Consider the following 17,607-nt stretch of genomic DNA (forward strand, 5'->3'; position numbering starts at 1 on the left):
CCAAGATTCATGCAAGCTTCGGCATTGGTGCAGAACAGTGTCACATGTTGGTTCATGTAAATCTCAGCCCAGAGACTGGAGAGCAAAGGACAGCTGACTGGGCTCTGGATGATACTGGGGATTCTGAACCCTGCTTAACGTTGGAAGCTGGACATGATTAATGAAAGCAGTGCAGCTTTCAGGCCTAACAAAAGAAGATCAACAGTTGCCTTTAAGGATAATGAGGAAAGACCTCATGAAGAAAGAAGAGACTTTAGGGAACATGTGGACACGTCACCCTGCAGCAGAGACTCCTTCCATGTCTTCCACTGCCTTCAGGGGATGTACCAGTTCCTCTACGTGGCTGATGACCAGACTTGCTTGATCTGGACCGCCCCTCTCAATCCACTACCATTCTTTTCCCCATCACCCCCACCTACCCACTCTCTCTGCCTTCCACATTCACCCCCACTCCACTATGTCCAGTCACTGAACTCCTTTTAGTCAAGCCAGCCAGGCCTGTACTTCCTGGAGGTGGGAGAAAACTTACTACAACCTGAAAATAGCACTTTCCTCCTCAATTGTTATTCTCCTTTTTCCTGCCCTACCTCACTGCATATGCCTGGCTAACGCCTACCTACCTTAAAGTCTTCACTTCGTCATCGCTTCTTCCAAGAAGCCATCACTGAGCCCCCCGTTGGCTGCATGTTCCAGCTTTGTGCTCTCTCAGCCTCCCCACCCCAACCCAACCCTCTCTGAGACTGCTCTGTCCACACGACTGTGAGCACCTGCTTCCTGGTTTCATTCACATCCAAAGCACACACATACACACAAAACCTCAAAGTCCATGCAGGAAGACAACCTGTCTTCCTTACCTACAAAAGCAGCCTCAGTACTTAACTCTTAGCACTCAACACTATTTGTTGAATAAATAAATAACCAGAACAAAGAAATGAAAGGCAAAACTGAAGATCACTGATGGAAAAGATTAGAAACAAAGCCAAGAGAAGAAAAAAATAGTTGACACAAAGACAAAAAAATAAATAAACTAATATGATAAGAATCTCTAGCCTCTTTGAAAAACAGGTAATAACCGTTTTAGAGAAGCCTTAGTTACACATACACACACACACACACACAAATATATATATATATACAGAATTAAAATACTGGCATGCTCATACAATGCAAGAATCTGATGTAGAATTGCTGGAACTCCATTAAATATTTTTATGGTTTTATTGATGCACTTTCGATTAAATAACCTTTAGAATGAAAATGTGTAGAGTTTATGTAATGAAGCAGATGAATCCACAATATTTTCACCAACACAAGGCATCCCAGGGATCTTTTGCATTACAAAAGCTTCTTGTGTAATTTGAAACACGACTGGACGTAATTAGCAGTACAGAGAAAATGAGCACCGAAAGAAAATACCATCCTCATACTTTTAATACGGAATCGATTACTTTAAAAAGCAAATCCACAGCAGGCAAAGCACTGGAGAAACGGTTCTGAAGAAAATTCTGCAAATTAAAACCAGGGCACCAGAAAGTTCTGGGTTGAACTAACAAATGATGCTCTTCTCTATTCAACTCTGCACAAACACGGGCTACAGGAGGCATTTAAATTGATTTATCAATATCAGCCCAGTTAATACTGTGTTCATTTAATGCATGGCTTAGGCTTCTGTAAAATCATTTTTCTAACTTCAGCATGGAACAGAATTAGCACCCTCATTTTTATGATAATATTGTTAATTTAATGCATGTCTTGGAGTTAGACTTCAAAGTGAATCAGAAAAATATGGCTTTTCTCTTGTCAGAGACATCTCTCTTCATGCACCAGTGGTCTGATCTTAAATTTTAACTTCAACTGCACAAAATCACTCTCATATTTCAACTGTTCTTTCATAATTCAATCATTTAGTTCATTGGTCTTAGATTGATTTTGCAATATCCTGCTCAGGAAAACTAAAACAAGTTTTAACATTATCTTTTCATGTTTATTCTCTGGAAAGATCTGGATTGGACACTTTTCAGAATACTCTATAAGATGCACTTAGGAATGAAGTTAATACAAACATGCAAAAATGGCTAGAATGGGCAAGGAAAGTCTTTTCCACCATTTAAATTCTTTTCCTCCTTTCCCCATTATGGCACTGAAAATCAAATGGCAATGATGAATTAGATTTGTACAAACGAAAAACCTACAATGTACAAGAGCTTCCAACATTAAAAATAAAGATTGTATTTTTTACTTTCTCTCTAAAACACTGAAATGTCTCCTCAAACATCTACCCAGCAAGCAAGAGAAAACTGACAGTGTAATGAAGGGTGAAATGATAATGTCCTCTCCCGTAAATGGAATCCAGCCAACTAGAACAATGCATTCAAACAGATTTGCAGGGCATTCTGAATGGAGTTTCAAACATCCCAGCCCCCTGTACTTACAAGAGCCTGCAGTGGGGTCTCCCTCTAGATGGGGGCAAGTGACCATTTTAGACAGATGGAGGAAACATGTACATCATATTACTAGAGCAATTTTGCCACTGTAGAAATAGGAAAAGGAGATGGAGGAAAAAGCCACCACCACAATTTGGCAAGGCAAAACTGGTGAACCACACTTAGGGTTGGAAGAGACAATTCAAGGGAATGCAAATGAAGACTTGTCAATTACAAATCTACTATTTAGGACCCTCAAAATATTGTTGTTATGGATTGAATGCTTGTGTCCTCCCCTTAATTCATATGTTGAAGCCCTTAACCCCCAGTGTGGTGGTATTTGGAGATGGGGCCTTTGGGAGGTAATTACGGTTAGATGAGGTCATGAAGGTAGGGCTCTTGTGATGGGATTGTACCCTGATAAGAGAAGATGTGAGAGAGCTTGCCCTCTTTCTCTTTCTTTCTGCATAAGCACAGGGAGAAAAGGTCACGTGAGCAGACAGCAAGAATGTGGCTATGTGCAAGCAACGAAGAGAATTCTCACCAGAAACCAAGTCCTGCCAGACCTTGACTTTGGACTTTCCAGCCTCTAGAACTGGGATAAAATAAATTTCTGTTGCTTAAGCCACCCAGTCTGTGGTATTTAGTTATGGCAGATGGAGCTGACTAATACAGTTTCTAAGTATGCAAACATTATAACCTGCTTAGTGGACATTCTGATAATACCTAACTCTGTGCAGACCCTCCTTCGGTGCAACAATTTCACTTCTAGAGTTTATTCAACAGAAGCACACCCAATCCTGCAAAAATATATGTATGAGTCCATTCACTGTAGCACTCTTGAGTAGAAAAGAGATTAGTAACAGCATAGTGTCCAGCAAAGGGGGACTGGTTAAAAAATTAATGCCAACTATAGAGGATGGAATGCTCTGTTCTTCAGGTACACTTGATACAATACAAGTATAGAAGCAAGTTGCTGAATATTCTGTAAAATAGGATTCTATTTTTGTGGGAAAAATATGTGTTCATATATATACAGAAAAATTTGGAAGAATATGTGCCAAATGGAAAGGGAATGGGAACATTTCTGAGTTGTTTAAAATTTTTACATATGTTGCCTATATTAAAAGCAATCAATACATTAGAGTTACTGCTAATTAGTGGTTCCTTTTATGACCTCAGGCTTTTAATATAAATTCAAACATATTTGATCCCATTAAGGGAAAAGAGTTCATGATTTTACTATAGAGGCTTCAAATGAAAAAGTTCAGAGTATCTTTCTAGTTGTCGAAATAATTATGTAAACAGTCTTGAAGCTGATCATTTATGTTGAAAACTAACAAACAGATGTACAGTGAGGGTTAATGGGCCCTCTAATGGGTTTCTTTATATAAGGGGCCAATTTGGGGTAAAAAAGAATTTTTTTTTCCTTAGCTGTTCTATAATAACTGGCATGTCTACTTTTAATTATCTTAATCACCCTCTCTTCATTATTGAGTTGACACTGTTTGTATATCTTAATGAATTTACAGAGATTATTTCAATCGATTGGTTTTGTTAACAGAACAATAAATCCTGACTGATAAAGGATTCACAATGTAATTAGCTAGCTCTTATTATGCAAATTTCTGATACTTCTGTAATGAGTAATTAAAGATTAAAAAGAAAGATAGTCCCAAATTAGCTGCTTCTTAACTGTAAATGCTTCAGGATGTGTGAGGATCAGCCCACGTTTGCATATTCACAATGAGCCTGGTAACTAAAGTAACTTTTCTTGATTTGGAAACCCAAAGTTCTGTCTGAAAAATCTCCTTCAAAGAGCTATGCCTGAGGCCATACAGTTTTACAGTAAGATGGTTGAGTGGTTCAACTATATTTTCTTCACTTCTGCTCAGGAAACAGGACAAGGGGAACCTGGACAGTTTCTGAGTCCTCACTGTGCCACTTTTTCTGAGTGTGTGACCTAAAGGCAGTAGCTGCTACCTCCTGGTGCCTCTATCTCCAGGCTATGCGGTACAGAGCTCGGGTGAATATCCAATGAGATCATCTACACTGGGACACTTGGCAGTGATGCTCCATGGAAAGCAGCTGCTGGTATAATTCATTCAACAAGGATTTAAATTACTATTTGCCAAGTACTGTCCTAGGCACTGGGGATAGTACACTGAATAAACAAGACCAACCTCTGTTCCCATGGAATTTATTATTCTCTTCCTTTTCTTCTTTAGGGCTTTTTAAAATCTGAAGCTATTAAATCATGGTGCCCTGCTGTTGTGCCTTTTTGCTCCAAGTCTCATCAGAAGCTGGCAGGACACTAATCAAGCAATCCCCTCTGCAAGCCCAGTGTCACTTCAATACCCATGCCCTCTGCCCAGTGAATAAAAGTGGATGTTATAAAAAAATAAAAATAAAAAAAAAAGTGGATGTTATGCCCATGCAGAAGGCTGCCCAGAAATAGGGTTCCATGATGACACACTCTGCTCAGGGGCCCGGAGAAGCCATGCAGACACAGGAACAGCATTCTTGGAGCATGTCCATGCCACTCATTCTTCAAATAGCAGCCCTTCTTTCATACCCTAACACTGGCCTCCTGTGTACCAGCTTTGGTTGTCCTGGCAGGGACCCTGGGAATGATGTGACTGCACCTGCATCACAGCTGCAGGCAGAGGCAGACTCAAGTGGTTCATCCCAAGACGCGGCACTGTATGTGGCCAAATTAGCATTCAAAACTAAGTCCCATCCCTGAAGCCAAGCTCTGTCTTCTCACCACACCGCCTCCACTGCCTGCTGCAGCCACTCCATGTCCCAGAGAGAGGGGATGTGGAAAAGCACAGGTGACCAGCACACAGGAGCACCCAGCTACGTATTCAAGGAAAACAACCAGGCTCATTGTGGCTATCATCTTTGGAAAAGAGTGGGAGGGAAATAAGGAACATGATGAGACTTATACCAGAGAACGGGGGAGAAGAGGATAAAGAACTGGAGATGGACTCCTGAATTAGTGCTCCTGCCCAGGCAGTGTGTTCATGCCCGGGCTTGGTTCCCGAATCTCCCACTTCCCAGCTCTGTGACCTCCGCAAGTTACTGACACTCTCAATCCCTGCAACCTCACTTGAGAAAATGCCAAAACCACCCCCTACACGCTAGGGCTGCTGTGAGGAACGAAGATGATACCAATATGAAGATTAGGCAAATGGCACACAGTAGGCACTTAATAAATGCCACTTTTGTTTCTGAAGCTGAGATAAAGTACCCTATGAGCCTTAAACTGCTCTCTACATTTTTGTTGTCTTACCATCATGATTACTATTACTATCATTGTCATCAGACTAACCTAGCTTAAAATTAATCTCCACATGAGAAAATCTAGTAGTTTAAGGGAAATCTCGCTAGGTCTAATTCCCCAAGGTTCTGAAAGGGTTGGTTCTCCAGGAAAACTAAATCTGGTGCTACTCTTCCAGATAATAGTGCCTGAGAGCTAGGTGAGAAAAAATGTGCTCAACTGCTTTCCCAGTGACTGAAATCCCTCCAGTACCACGATTCAGTGAACTCACGTGGGACTAATGAGACCTCATCCTAGGGCATCTAATGCTATGTATACAAAAGCAATAAGAATGTTAACTGCTTGCTGATAAAAGATCACATGAACTCAAAGTGCAAAGAAAGTACAAAACAGCTGCAATTACGGCAATTATGTTGAAGAAGTCGTCATCCCCCAGCGTATCCAAAATAGATGAGACTGTTTGCTTTGCAATCGTCAGACGGAGCCCTTTCATGCTGCCACTGACATCCACTAAAATGACCACGTCTTTCGGAGAAGTCGCTGCCTGGATGTACCTAGATCAGAGGAAAATTAAGTAAAAATGAATCCTGAATCTCTAGGCAAGTTTCCTCTTTTAAAAAATAACTAAGAGGTTTGACCGTTTCCTACCATTTTCGGTTCCTGCAGTCAAAGGCAATGACTCCATTCTCATCTGGTTCCCATTTAATCCCTAGAAGAAAAATGGAGTTATAAGAAACCCAGAAACTTCAAATATTTATTCACAGCATTTCAAGGCTGCTCTGCTTTGCTGATTGAATGAACAGGGTGAAAAATCACATGCAAACACCGACCCTGGAGCTCATCACATGTTCCATCACCAACTCTGGGAAGGTGCTTTAGGGCTGGAACGCCATAGCAAACACGGCCTTAGCTCAGGCACTCCAAGATCTGCTAGAGAGTGGTGACATCTTTAGTAACCCACTGTCCATCAAGAAAGGACATGACTCCAGCCCCTTCCCATGGCTAATGATAAAGTTAGCCAAGGTCATTTCTCACTGTCCTTCAAGTTGCTGGACCTGGCTGCATCATTCATGGATCTCTGGGCAGGGTCAGGCCCCGTCCCTGGACCCAGATAGGTATATGTCTAGGGCACGGGGGGTAGAAAGCATTCAATGTTTCCATCTCAGAATATACACAAGTCTGTTCTCTTTTCAGTTCTGTTTTGTCTTGGCCTTCTACACTGAAATGAAATAAAATGGCCCTAACTATACTGCATAATAAAATTTCAATTTCAGTCTTTGAAGCCTGGGGGTTTTTCTCCTTACGTAAAATGGGATCCAACATCCTTAGTCTCATGGCTTGCAGACTGGTCAGGATATGTCCAAGGTTCACATGCTCTATTTACAACTTAATCTTTATGAATAAACTTTCGTTTAAAAAGAAAAGGGTTTGCTGCCTAAAAATAAGATAGAAAATCATTGTTTTCAACCATCAGTACTGCTCAGGGATGGAGGATTAGAAACACAGATTTTGGAGTTAAGAAAATAAAACAGAAAAACTATTTTCACAGCAGAAAATCCTGACTTTGTAGCATTGAGATTCTCCTTTCCAATTAATAAGGGTCAGTTTTCTGGACCACACTGGGCCAATAATAGGCACGTGCTTAAGATAACATCACTAAATTATTCCAGAGATAATCATGAGATGGCAGCTTGTAAACCAAAGAGTCATTTTGTTTTGTCCTCCTTGTACCTACATTTCCCACGTGCAAATGGACCTAATTTAAAAGTTCTCTGTAACAAATTGGAAAACAGAAGTATGAGAAGCCATTGCCAATTGAAGGTTATTAGGTAATGAAGATAAAATAAAAGTGACATAATATATTGTACACTAAAGGAGAAGAATGCAATTTATTTTAAAAACATCTGACATACTACATTTGTATAAAGCCAAGTACAGCTAGGATGACAGTCTTCACACATAATGAAATTATATATATAGTGAGGCTAGGTAATGTTCCAATGTGTAATTCCACAAAGAACTGGTTTGAGTCCAAATAAAGAGAATTTTTTTTAATGTGTTGATGCATGGTAGACATTCAGTGGACATTCTTTGAGTTGAATTGTGGCCAGTGTTTTTAGACCACAACCATATCTGATCATCCTCCACCTCACCCGTACTCTGCCACCCTTCCTCCATCACAGCCTTATCACCATGTGCTCCACTGGGGGAGAAAACATGCAATTCTGTTTTACTGTCCTAGCATTTAGGCCAGGGCCTAGGAAGAAGGAATTAATGACACTCAATGCTCTCCTTTTGGATTGAGGTCCTTTCCCTGCAAATGGGCTTGTAACTCCACCCATGCACTGCTGAAACTTGGTGCTTTTCAAAAAGGCTCTAGGGAAAGAATCCTTCCTTGCCTCTTCTTAGTTTCTGGTGGCTCCCAGCAATGCTTGGTGTTCCTTGACTTGTAGCTCATCTTTCCAATTTCTTACTCCATCTTCACGTGGCTGTCTTCCCTCTGTGTCTGTATGTCCTCCCTTCTCATAAGGACACCAGTTACATTGGATTTAATCCTAATCCAGTATGATCACATCCCAGCTATATTAGATCTATTTCCATGAAAGTTCACATCTGAGGCTCCAGGTGGACATGAATTTGGAGGGACGCTATTCAACCCACTACATGTAAGAAGCGTAGGACTTGTAAAACAAAAGTGAGGGGTGGCCACAGGGTAAAGAGGATTACCCCCGGGCACAGAGAACCATGTTTGCCAAGGTATGAGAAGAGCATGTCAAGTTCAAGGAGCTGAAGGAAGGCTGGTGTGGCTGTGCAGAGAGGATGTCTATAGCAAGGAAAGAGCCTGGGTGACAGCAGGAACCAGGAGGCCCACGCCCTTCCTGGTCAGGACAGGAGGTACATACTAAGAGGATGAAGACAGTACCTCAACACAGTTCTAGGCACAGCTGCCCTGGATATAACAATAAAGGTCACACTTTGACTCAAAGACAGGGTTGTATGGGCCCTGGAGGATCATCTCACCCACACCTAACCTTTGGGCCCAAATCTTCATTTCATAGCAGGGACTCCAAGGCTCTCAAAGTTCAACAGATTTTCCTGAGATTTCTAGTTAGGACTGGGACTTGATCTCCCAAATCCCATGCCACCATTCTCTTCCTTACACAGGCAGTATAAGGAGGTTCCATGAGAATTTACTGTATCTTAGTGTCAGTTAAGTGTATAAAAGTAAAACTGGTTTCCATGCCATGGGAGGAACATCTGAGGGCCTTTAATCTGCTTATGTTCATCTTGAACCTCTGCTGCTGGGGCAGCAAGAGGCAGCATTTACCAAACTAATCTGACCATTGAGCCCTTCCTTTCCCAAGAATCTCACAACAAAATGATTTAGGAGACAACCTTCAGGAAACCCTGTCCCAGATGGTACTGTCTCTCCTAGGACATTTCAGCATTTTAGTATGTACTTTTTTGTACACACAGATATTTTGAAAATGTTCAAGTAATCAAATCCCAGAGAAATAATAGTTGGTTCATCTTAAATCTCTGAGATCCAAGGAACTGTCACTTAACCAAGGAGTACCCTCAGGAGCCATATCATTTCTGGAAGTGTCAAATGCCTCATGGGATCCCTCCAGGCTGGCTGGGGCATGACTCTCAAGATAAAAGGAACAGTGCAGTTCAGCAGCAGCTTTCACTGCCATTCAGCCTTCTCTCGGCGGCACTCCAGACTTCAGGACCAGCATCAGTGATGCCTGCCCTGCCTTCCTCGGCCTGCCTTCCTCAGCTTTCACAAGACAAGGTCCCTAGAACATTCAGCATATCCACAGGTGAAACTGAAAATAATGTCAAAATCTCTACTGCAGACTCAAATGCTCAAATCTGATTAGATGTAAAATATTGTACAATATTCCTATATACTATTGTTTCTCTCCCAAAGGCATTATAAACTAATATTGGAGGGAAATTAATTTCATCTAAGGCAACATATGTCTTCATAATCTTCTTGGCACATGAAAATGAAGAGTAGGGCCAACAGAGCAGAGCCTAACTCAGCATCATCTGAAAGTCAGGTGATTCAATGAATGTGTTCCCTGCTGGCGCTGGCTGGAACTGGGTCTCTGCCACTGGCAACCAAAATCTCTAACGAATGCACTTCCCCACAAGAGGGAGCTTCGCGAGGGCAGTGACCTTTTCCGCTTAGCTCACCATTTTATCCTCAGGGCCCCACACAGGGCTTGGAACAAAGCAAGAACTCAGGACACACTTATGTAAGAATGAAGGAACTTCCCTTCTGCTTACGACATTTATACTTAGCACTGATTCATACTATTGTACCACTCTAAACATGAAAAGAAGCATCCTAAAAAGAAAAAAAAAAAATCCTAGCAAAAAAAGCCCATGGATCCCTCATCTAACAATCATTTTATGTCCAAGAAACAAGAGGTGTACTCTGTTCAGAACCAAGCACTGAGTGAGCACTGACACGTATCAGGGCAGTGAAGCCCTTTGGAGGACTGTGACCTATGTCTTTATTCACAAAGAAAATATGCAGAAATTTTACAAAGTCAAAATTCTGCCACCAATATCAAAAAAGAACTGTAAGCATTTCTGAGTCAACTATTCTGATTCTGACTGATAAAAATCTTGTACATAAATTAATCTCTCCAATTAGAGAAACGCTTTATGAGAATTTTCTTTTGTTATGGACTGAATGTTTGTGTCCCACCAACATTCATAGGTTGAAGAACCCTATGTTCTGGTATTGAGAGGTAATTTTCTTTGCGAGGCAATTAGGTTTAGATGAGGTCATGAGAGTAGAACCCCCATGATGGGATTAGTGCCCTTCCAGGAAGAGTAAGAAACACCAGAGCTTCCTTTCTCTCCCATGTGAGGACACAGGAAGAAGGCAGCCGTCTGCAAGCCAGAAAGAGGGGTCTCACCAAGAACCATATCTGCCAGCACCTTGATCTTGGTCTTCCCAGCCTCTAGAACAATGAGAAATAAATGTCTGTTGTTTAAACCACCGAGTCTGTGGAGTTTTGTTATGGCAGCCCGAGATGACTAATACATCTCTATTATCAGATTTTAAATTTGAAACTTTCAATTTAGTTTGAAGACTTCCTGCTGGTGGAGACAACAGATGATCTGTGGTTTCTTCTTATTTGCTCCACCTTCATCCAAATGCCACGTGGTAAGATGTCCTTGTGGCTTCCCTGATGGATCAGCCCCCCACCATGCTCTATTTTCACAACATCTGCATTAAATTTACTCTCCGTTGAGTGTATCAAAGCAGACTGCAATTTGGTGACACTAGAACTTTAATAGACCACTGTTTATTATAATGTTATCTTTAATAGAATGCTTATTGTTTAAATTTCTGTGAGCTCCAGGAGGAACCATGCATGCCCTGCTGAACACAGCTCTCGGGAAATGTTGAAAAATCTGGCAAAGCAGGCACTCGGCAGGCAAGTCTCAGGGGACAGATGCTAAGTGCAGGGCAAACAACTCCTGAAGGCACAGGCTGGCAGTCTCTGTGCCTCAAAGTGGGAAGACATCAGGTGCCTAGGCTTACTTAATGAAAACATAAAAGACTCCACTTAATTGCTCCAAGATTATGCAGGGCGTTTTTTTCCTTCTTTTAGGTTGAGCTTGTTAATTTCCACAGCTGTGATGTTGGCACAATTGCAGCCTCGAGTCCTGTTTTCACAACTTGTAAGCAAAATTAAAACTTCCTTTTTTAATTACAATTCAAACCAAGCCAGAATTAAATTCCTGTTGCAAAGCAGAGGCCTGGGAAGACCCTAGAAGGAACACTTGTTCCAAAGCCACGATGGACAAACTCTGACAAACATATTCATTTGAGGGTGCTCTTGGTGGCACTGACGTCAGTAGTGCTTTGGCCATTTCAACCTCTCCTTTCAGGAGCAGTCAGCTTTAGAGTAGGGAAACCTAAGCTCAAATGTTTCCATTTCTTACATTTTTCAGTCAGAATTTAACTCAGCCCATTATGGATTACTCCTTTCCCTGGTAATAATAACAACAATAATAGTAATAGTAGTAATAGTAATAAAAGCAATCTCTTGTCCAGAAAGATGAAATGATACATTTCACACTCCAATACCTCACTTTAGGTGGCAGCTCTATGAATAATTCTATTGAGGAAGATGCTGAAACCACACGTAGATCCAAATGTGGGTGTGCACATGTATGCAGATGCCACACTGCATTCCTGTCCTGTATCCTCACAAGAGATTTAATAGATTTGAACTTAATCTTTCATTTTCTTCTAAGGGAAGGGAAAAAATTGTTAACCCTTAACCCTAAGGGAAAATATCACAGGATCAGTAACTTGAATCATAATTCTCAATGCAGGGATACTCACCTGGATACTGCCTAAAAAAGCCCTTTGCACTTCCAAAGTACTGCCATATGAGACTCGGGTCACGATCAAAGTTATCTACAAAAACTTTGTTTAGGGACTCGGACCAATAAACCCCATTGACAATTGCTGGATCTGGGGAAAAAAGGCGGGGAGAGAGAAGAGGAATGTTACAAACCAAAGTGAAACAGAACCCCAGCTGGCATCCCACGTAGCTGGCAGATATCACCATGGGGCCCATTCTGCAGGAAGCTGTGAAGAAAGTCATAGCTCCCGAAATGTTTAGCTCCTGGGAATTCCAGCTTTATGTACATTAGAGTTTCTCCATCCTGCCTGAGCCCTCTAAGCCACCCAGGAGACTCTACTGATGACTCCTTACTTGAAAGGCACATCCCTTTTTGGGTTACTTTCAATCTGGCTGAGCAAATAGTTCAGAGAAAGCAAAGAGAGACTTTCTTAGCATTCTGTTCCACTTTTCGGCTCCTGAGTCAGAACTCAGCATTGAAAACAGGAAAAATGTGTTTTCTGTCACTGCAGTCACCTCAGCCAACGCAGCCCTGTTCCAATTCTCTCCACCTCTAACTTTAAAGTCTGCTTTAAAAATAAATAAATAAGTAAATTGGAATTACATAACTAAATCTCTCTACCTCTTTTGTTCAGCAGATTATGAGCTCCATAAGGGCAGGAACAATCTTGCTTTGATCTCCTGCTGCACACCTTTGACCAGCACGTGGCAGAAACTCCAAAAATGTATGGATGGATAAAGAGATGAATGGATGAATGGATGGATGGATGGACTGATGAATAAAAGGCTGTTCTCCAATTCCAGACAACTATCTACTCTTCTGCCCTGTCATCCCATGAGCAAATGTCTTTTCCTCACCCTTGGGAGCCCAAAGATAACCCCTTGTCTTTTGTCCACAGATGAGAATTAAGAGTGAAGACAAAGACAGAAAATATATACTTCTTGCATACTGATCAAAGCATGGTGGATCACTGAGGATACTCTTTAACTGTCCACTTTTTTTTAACCTTGGAAGATCCTGTTTCAAAATAATGCAACACTCAGCAAAATTTTGTTGCAAGAGTATAGATAATTGTCCAGTCCCAGTATGATGAGGGTAAGGATGACAATAGGATGAGCATGTTAATAGTTAGGAAGAGGAGGAGGAGGAGAAACCTTTGTTGAGTCCTTCCTGCAAGGCAGGCACTGTGCTCATCTTCACTCCTGTCACCCCCACCACAGCCCTCCACAGCAGGTCCACTGTTGTTCTCCATGCTATACAAGTGGAAACGGAGAACCAGGAGGTCAGGTTCTTTCCTAAAACACCCAACTAGCAAATGGCAAAGCCTCTTATCTGTGATTTCCTTATTTGTAAAATGGGGATAATAATACCCAATAATTTGGCTTGTTTGGAAGGTAAAACACATTGGCAGAAAGGGACTAATGGCCATAGGCATTCACAAAGTCATCAAGGGAGCTTAGTCCAATCCCCTGGAGTCCAGCACCCTCACCAGAATTCCCTGTGGAACTGTGAATCACAGTAACCCCACTGTGGCGTCCTCATTCCAAAGATCCCTCCATACTACACAGACAGCGGGTACGGGGACAGATTCCCTCAGTCTAGCCCATACGTTGCACAGCAAGCCAACGAAAAAAGTAACTCTAGAAATGCTTATGTAAATTAGGTACACTGCAAGGAAACTCACTGTTGGCACTGTGCTAGCCACTCCTCCTCGCTGCGTGCCCTTTGCCAGCTGGCTGCCCACAAGATGTGGAGGATGAGACAGAGCCGCGATATGACGCCTGACCCAGTGGACAGACATGGCGCCTTGTCTTACTGTCTTACCTCCAGCCTGTCTCATTCTTTCAGACCACTTACACGGATGCAACAGGCAAGCGGGATTCTAACTGTCATCTCAAGGGCAAATGCTCTAACTCTTGTAAACTATAATAAACCACATCATAGACTGGGAGAGTGAAAATGATCAAGTCAACTCTTTCCTGTAAAGTAATTTTGAGTTAAGACTATCCTCACCATCCTGGAAAATGGAGTTCTTTATTGTTCCTGTCCAGGCTTTACAATAATTACTGTGACTCACTCCTTGCTACGGAAGCCACTTAAATTAATCCACGAAGGTGCAAATACAATAATGACAGTGAAAAATCCACGGTTCTTGCCGCTTCCATCAATAACTTCAATTATAAAAACCTTCCACAATTAGAAGCGAAAATTCCATTTCACGGGCTCCCTGTCTCAACATGTTAAGGAGTTCACCAGTTTCCAGTTAGACAATTCTTTTTTCTTGAGCATGATTTCTCTGGGGGTAGTATCTCCAGATGGCCCTACTAACCTAAGATTGTTCCTCCCTCTGCGAACTGTGAGCACCTTCAGAAATTGAAAAAGAACTGTAGTGCCTGAGGATCATTTCATCCACTTCATTTGGATACCACATCTTGCTCTGAAATTATGTCTCTTTAAGAACAGAAGGCTTTGGTTTTCCCAGGGTATGATGAATAAGGGAAGTAGAATCACTAAAAAATATGGTCTAGTTAAAATAATCTAAGGGGTTTAACGGACTGTATTAGCTTCACGTGGCTGCTGTAAGAAATTACCACAAATTGGGGTGGGGGTGGGGGCTTAAAATAACAGAAATGTATTCTAGAGGCCAAAAGTTCAAAATCAAGGTGTTAGCAAGATTGGTTCCTTCTGGAGGCTCTGAGGGAGAATCTGTTCCATGCCTCTCTCCTAGCTTCCGGTGGTCGCCAGCAACCCTTGACGTTTCTTGCCTTATAAACACATCATTCCGATTTCTGCCTCCATCTTCACTTGGCCTCTGTGGGTCTCTGTGTCAAGTCTCCCTCTCTTTTTTCTTTAAGAAAACCAGTCACTGGATTTGGAGTCCACCCTAAATTCAACATGAGCTCATCTCAAAATCTTTAGCTTAATTACATCTGCAAAGACTCGATTTCTAAATAAGGTCACATTTGAAGGATGTACTGGAGGTTAGGACTTGGACATATCCTTTAGAGGCCACTATTCAACCCATTACATGTACTCATACTATCTTAATTATCCTATACAATATACCCATATTCTATGGTTGTTAATGTACTATTTTTAAAATCTGAGTTTAATAGATGCAGGCCTTTTTCCTGGTGAAGGATGTTTAAAGGCCTTCTCCCTTTTCTTCTTTATGGGAACAATTCAGATTTTCACGACTGCATTGTAATTTTATGAGCTTACAATTCTTCCTGACCTCTTTCAATGGGTCCTACCTGTAGTGCAACAAACTGGACTAAAATCATTTCCCCTAATGTTTAGTGTTGTGTCAATGCCCAGCCTCTCTGCTCAATAAAGTGAACTCCACATAACATGGTCATTTTCCCAATGTTCCTGTCCATTCTGCATCAACTTATGATTCATATTGGTCAATATCAAGTCCAGGAATAGCAATTCTTCCTCCTGTTTCCTCTACCTTCTGAGAGATTAAATTACCTCCAATGCCAGTCAAAAATTTATCAGACGTTCAGCTTTTAGTAAAACAGACTACTAGCAGAAGTTTAGAGAGTAAGAGTCCCATACCACCTTTCTGATCAATTTGCAATTTGTATCTGAAAAGCACTCACACATCCCTGCTCTGTTTTTATAATACATCATACAATCCATCAAAAAATCACATTTGTAGCTTCCTTTTTTATTTCCATCCAATAACTGCTCTCATCTGTGCTTTCCTCTGAAGCTTGCACTTTGCTACATAGGGGTCACCTGATGTTGCAGACGGCTAACGTTCTCTCTGCACACTCCCCCTTACACACATGCACACACATTTCCTTTTAGTTCTATTTCTGTGAATGAGTAACCATCGCATTTCAGTCCCGAGTTCCATCCTCCCGTGACCTATCTAAGATGATGAGCCTCAAGCAAATTAATGTATGTAGAACCCTTAGCACAGCAACTGGCACATACAAAACACTCCATACATACTGGCCATTATTTGCTTCGTGTCTTAGCAAATAAATAAGGTTCCAAGAAGACTCCCAACTTTCCTCCCTGTTCTCTGCAGCGTGCCTCTGGGCAGCACCCCAACATTGCAGTCACCAGTCTGGAACTTGGGCTCTGGAGCTGGAATCCCAGGTTTGAGACCTCACTCTACACTTGTTAGCTAATGGCTTTGGACTTGTGACTTAACTTCCCTGTGTCCCAATGTCTCCATCTGTGGAAGGCAAATGAGAGCAGCCCTCCCTCGAAAACTGGTGGTACAAGGCACATAGGTGCCCAGCAGCAGGAGGGCTCCACCAGGAGGGTACATCACCAGTTGCAGCTCTATGGTGAGTCCCCAACTCCCCACCCAGGGCAGTCCAGCTGTCGTAGGAACATCCAGGTAAGGCTCTACCTATGTGTCTTCCTCCCTTCCTCAAATTATCAGGGTCAGGCACTCCCGATGATTCTTCCATTTGTTCATTTGATTAATATTTATTGAGCACCTACTATCTCAGGCATTCAGCACTGAACCAGATAGATCATGAAGCTGACATTTCAGTCTGACGAGGGGAGACAAGGAAAAAGAAATGAGAATTCCAAATAGAAATGGGTGTGATGAAGACAAGTAAAAGGGATGGTAGGCTTGAGAGTTACCCTGTGTGATTAGTTGGGGAAAGTGGAGTTACTCAAATTGGGCGGTCAAAAATGATCTCTTTGAGGAGAGCCCTGAATGCAAAGAAGGCATCAGCTCAAAACCCCCTTGGCCAGCAAAAACTTTCTAGGCAAAGAGAACAGCAAGTTCTGAAGTCTGGAGCTGGGAAGAAACCCATGTCTTAGGGAACAAAACAACAAAGCCACAAGTATTACTAGAGCCTTGTGAGCAAAGGAGAGAGTTACAGGATGGGGCTGGAGAGGTGGGCAGGCCATAGTGAGGATTTTAGCAGATCAGCAAAGTTTCCTGCCAAGTATACATTTTCTAACAGACGTAATCTGTGCTCCACCAGTGCCAAGGACCATCATGCTTTTATTCATGGTTCAAAAATCAAATTTCTTTTCTTCTGAAACCTATAGCCAGCATAGCCTACTTCCTTTTTCCAGGACACACCCTTCAAACAATCAGGATCTTTATGGATGCCTTAGTATTTGAGTTTCCTCTCCAGACCTCAAAGTTACCTGATACTCCCTTCATCTTTTTTCTCAATATCATTTATTCTCCAGTGAATTAGCAGCACTGTATTAATTTAAACTTGCCATTTTCCAGCACAAAATACGGGTCCATTTCTAGAGGATCTGAGCATACATGAACAATTATAGGCTAATATTGAATTACAAACTACTGTTACCCAAAAGCAATTGTTTGAAGGGAAGGGACTGAATTCATGTTCAACTGGGTTTTGAAGTATGGCCCTTGTAAAGAAGGCATTTATTTCCTGCCTTGAACAAGCTGGAGGAAGGATCTTGGGCTTTCCTAAAGGTCTTTGAAGGTGTGTGTCTCCTGGATATAAAATTACACCAGCACAGGGATTACTGGAGGCACTG

General features: G+C 41.8%; 1 protein-coding gene across 5 annotated transcripts in view; it reads right to left on the bottom strand.

The window, feature by feature from the left end:
* Positions 1-17,607, bottom strand: part of CACNA2D3 (calcium voltage-gated channel auxiliary subunit alpha2delta 3) — a 784,865-nt gene that overhangs the window by 419,040 nt on the left and 348,218 nt on the right. For 4 of the 5 annotated variants that reach the window (XM_060307836.1, XM_060307834.1, XM_060307835.1 and 1 more), the window contains exons 6-8: positions 12,086-12,217; positions 6,355-6,415; positions 6,110-6,260 (exon numbers count right to left, since the gene is read on the bottom strand). In XM_060307836.1, the coding sequence (XP_060163819.1) occupies positions 6,110-6,260; positions 6,355-6,415; positions 12,086-12,217 (344 nt within the window). The remainder of the gene's footprint in view (positions 1-6,109; positions 6,261-6,354; positions 6,416-12,085; positions 12,218-17,607) is intronic. The other variant, XM_060307837.1, reaches the window with a different exon arrangement.

The sequence above is a fragment of the Globicephala melas genome, chromosome 11, assembly GCF_963455315.2.
Source record: "Globicephala melas chromosome 11, mGloMel1.2, whole genome shotgun sequence".
Lineage (NCBI taxonomy): Eukaryota > Metazoa > Chordata > Mammalia > Artiodactyla > Delphinidae > Globicephala > Globicephala melas.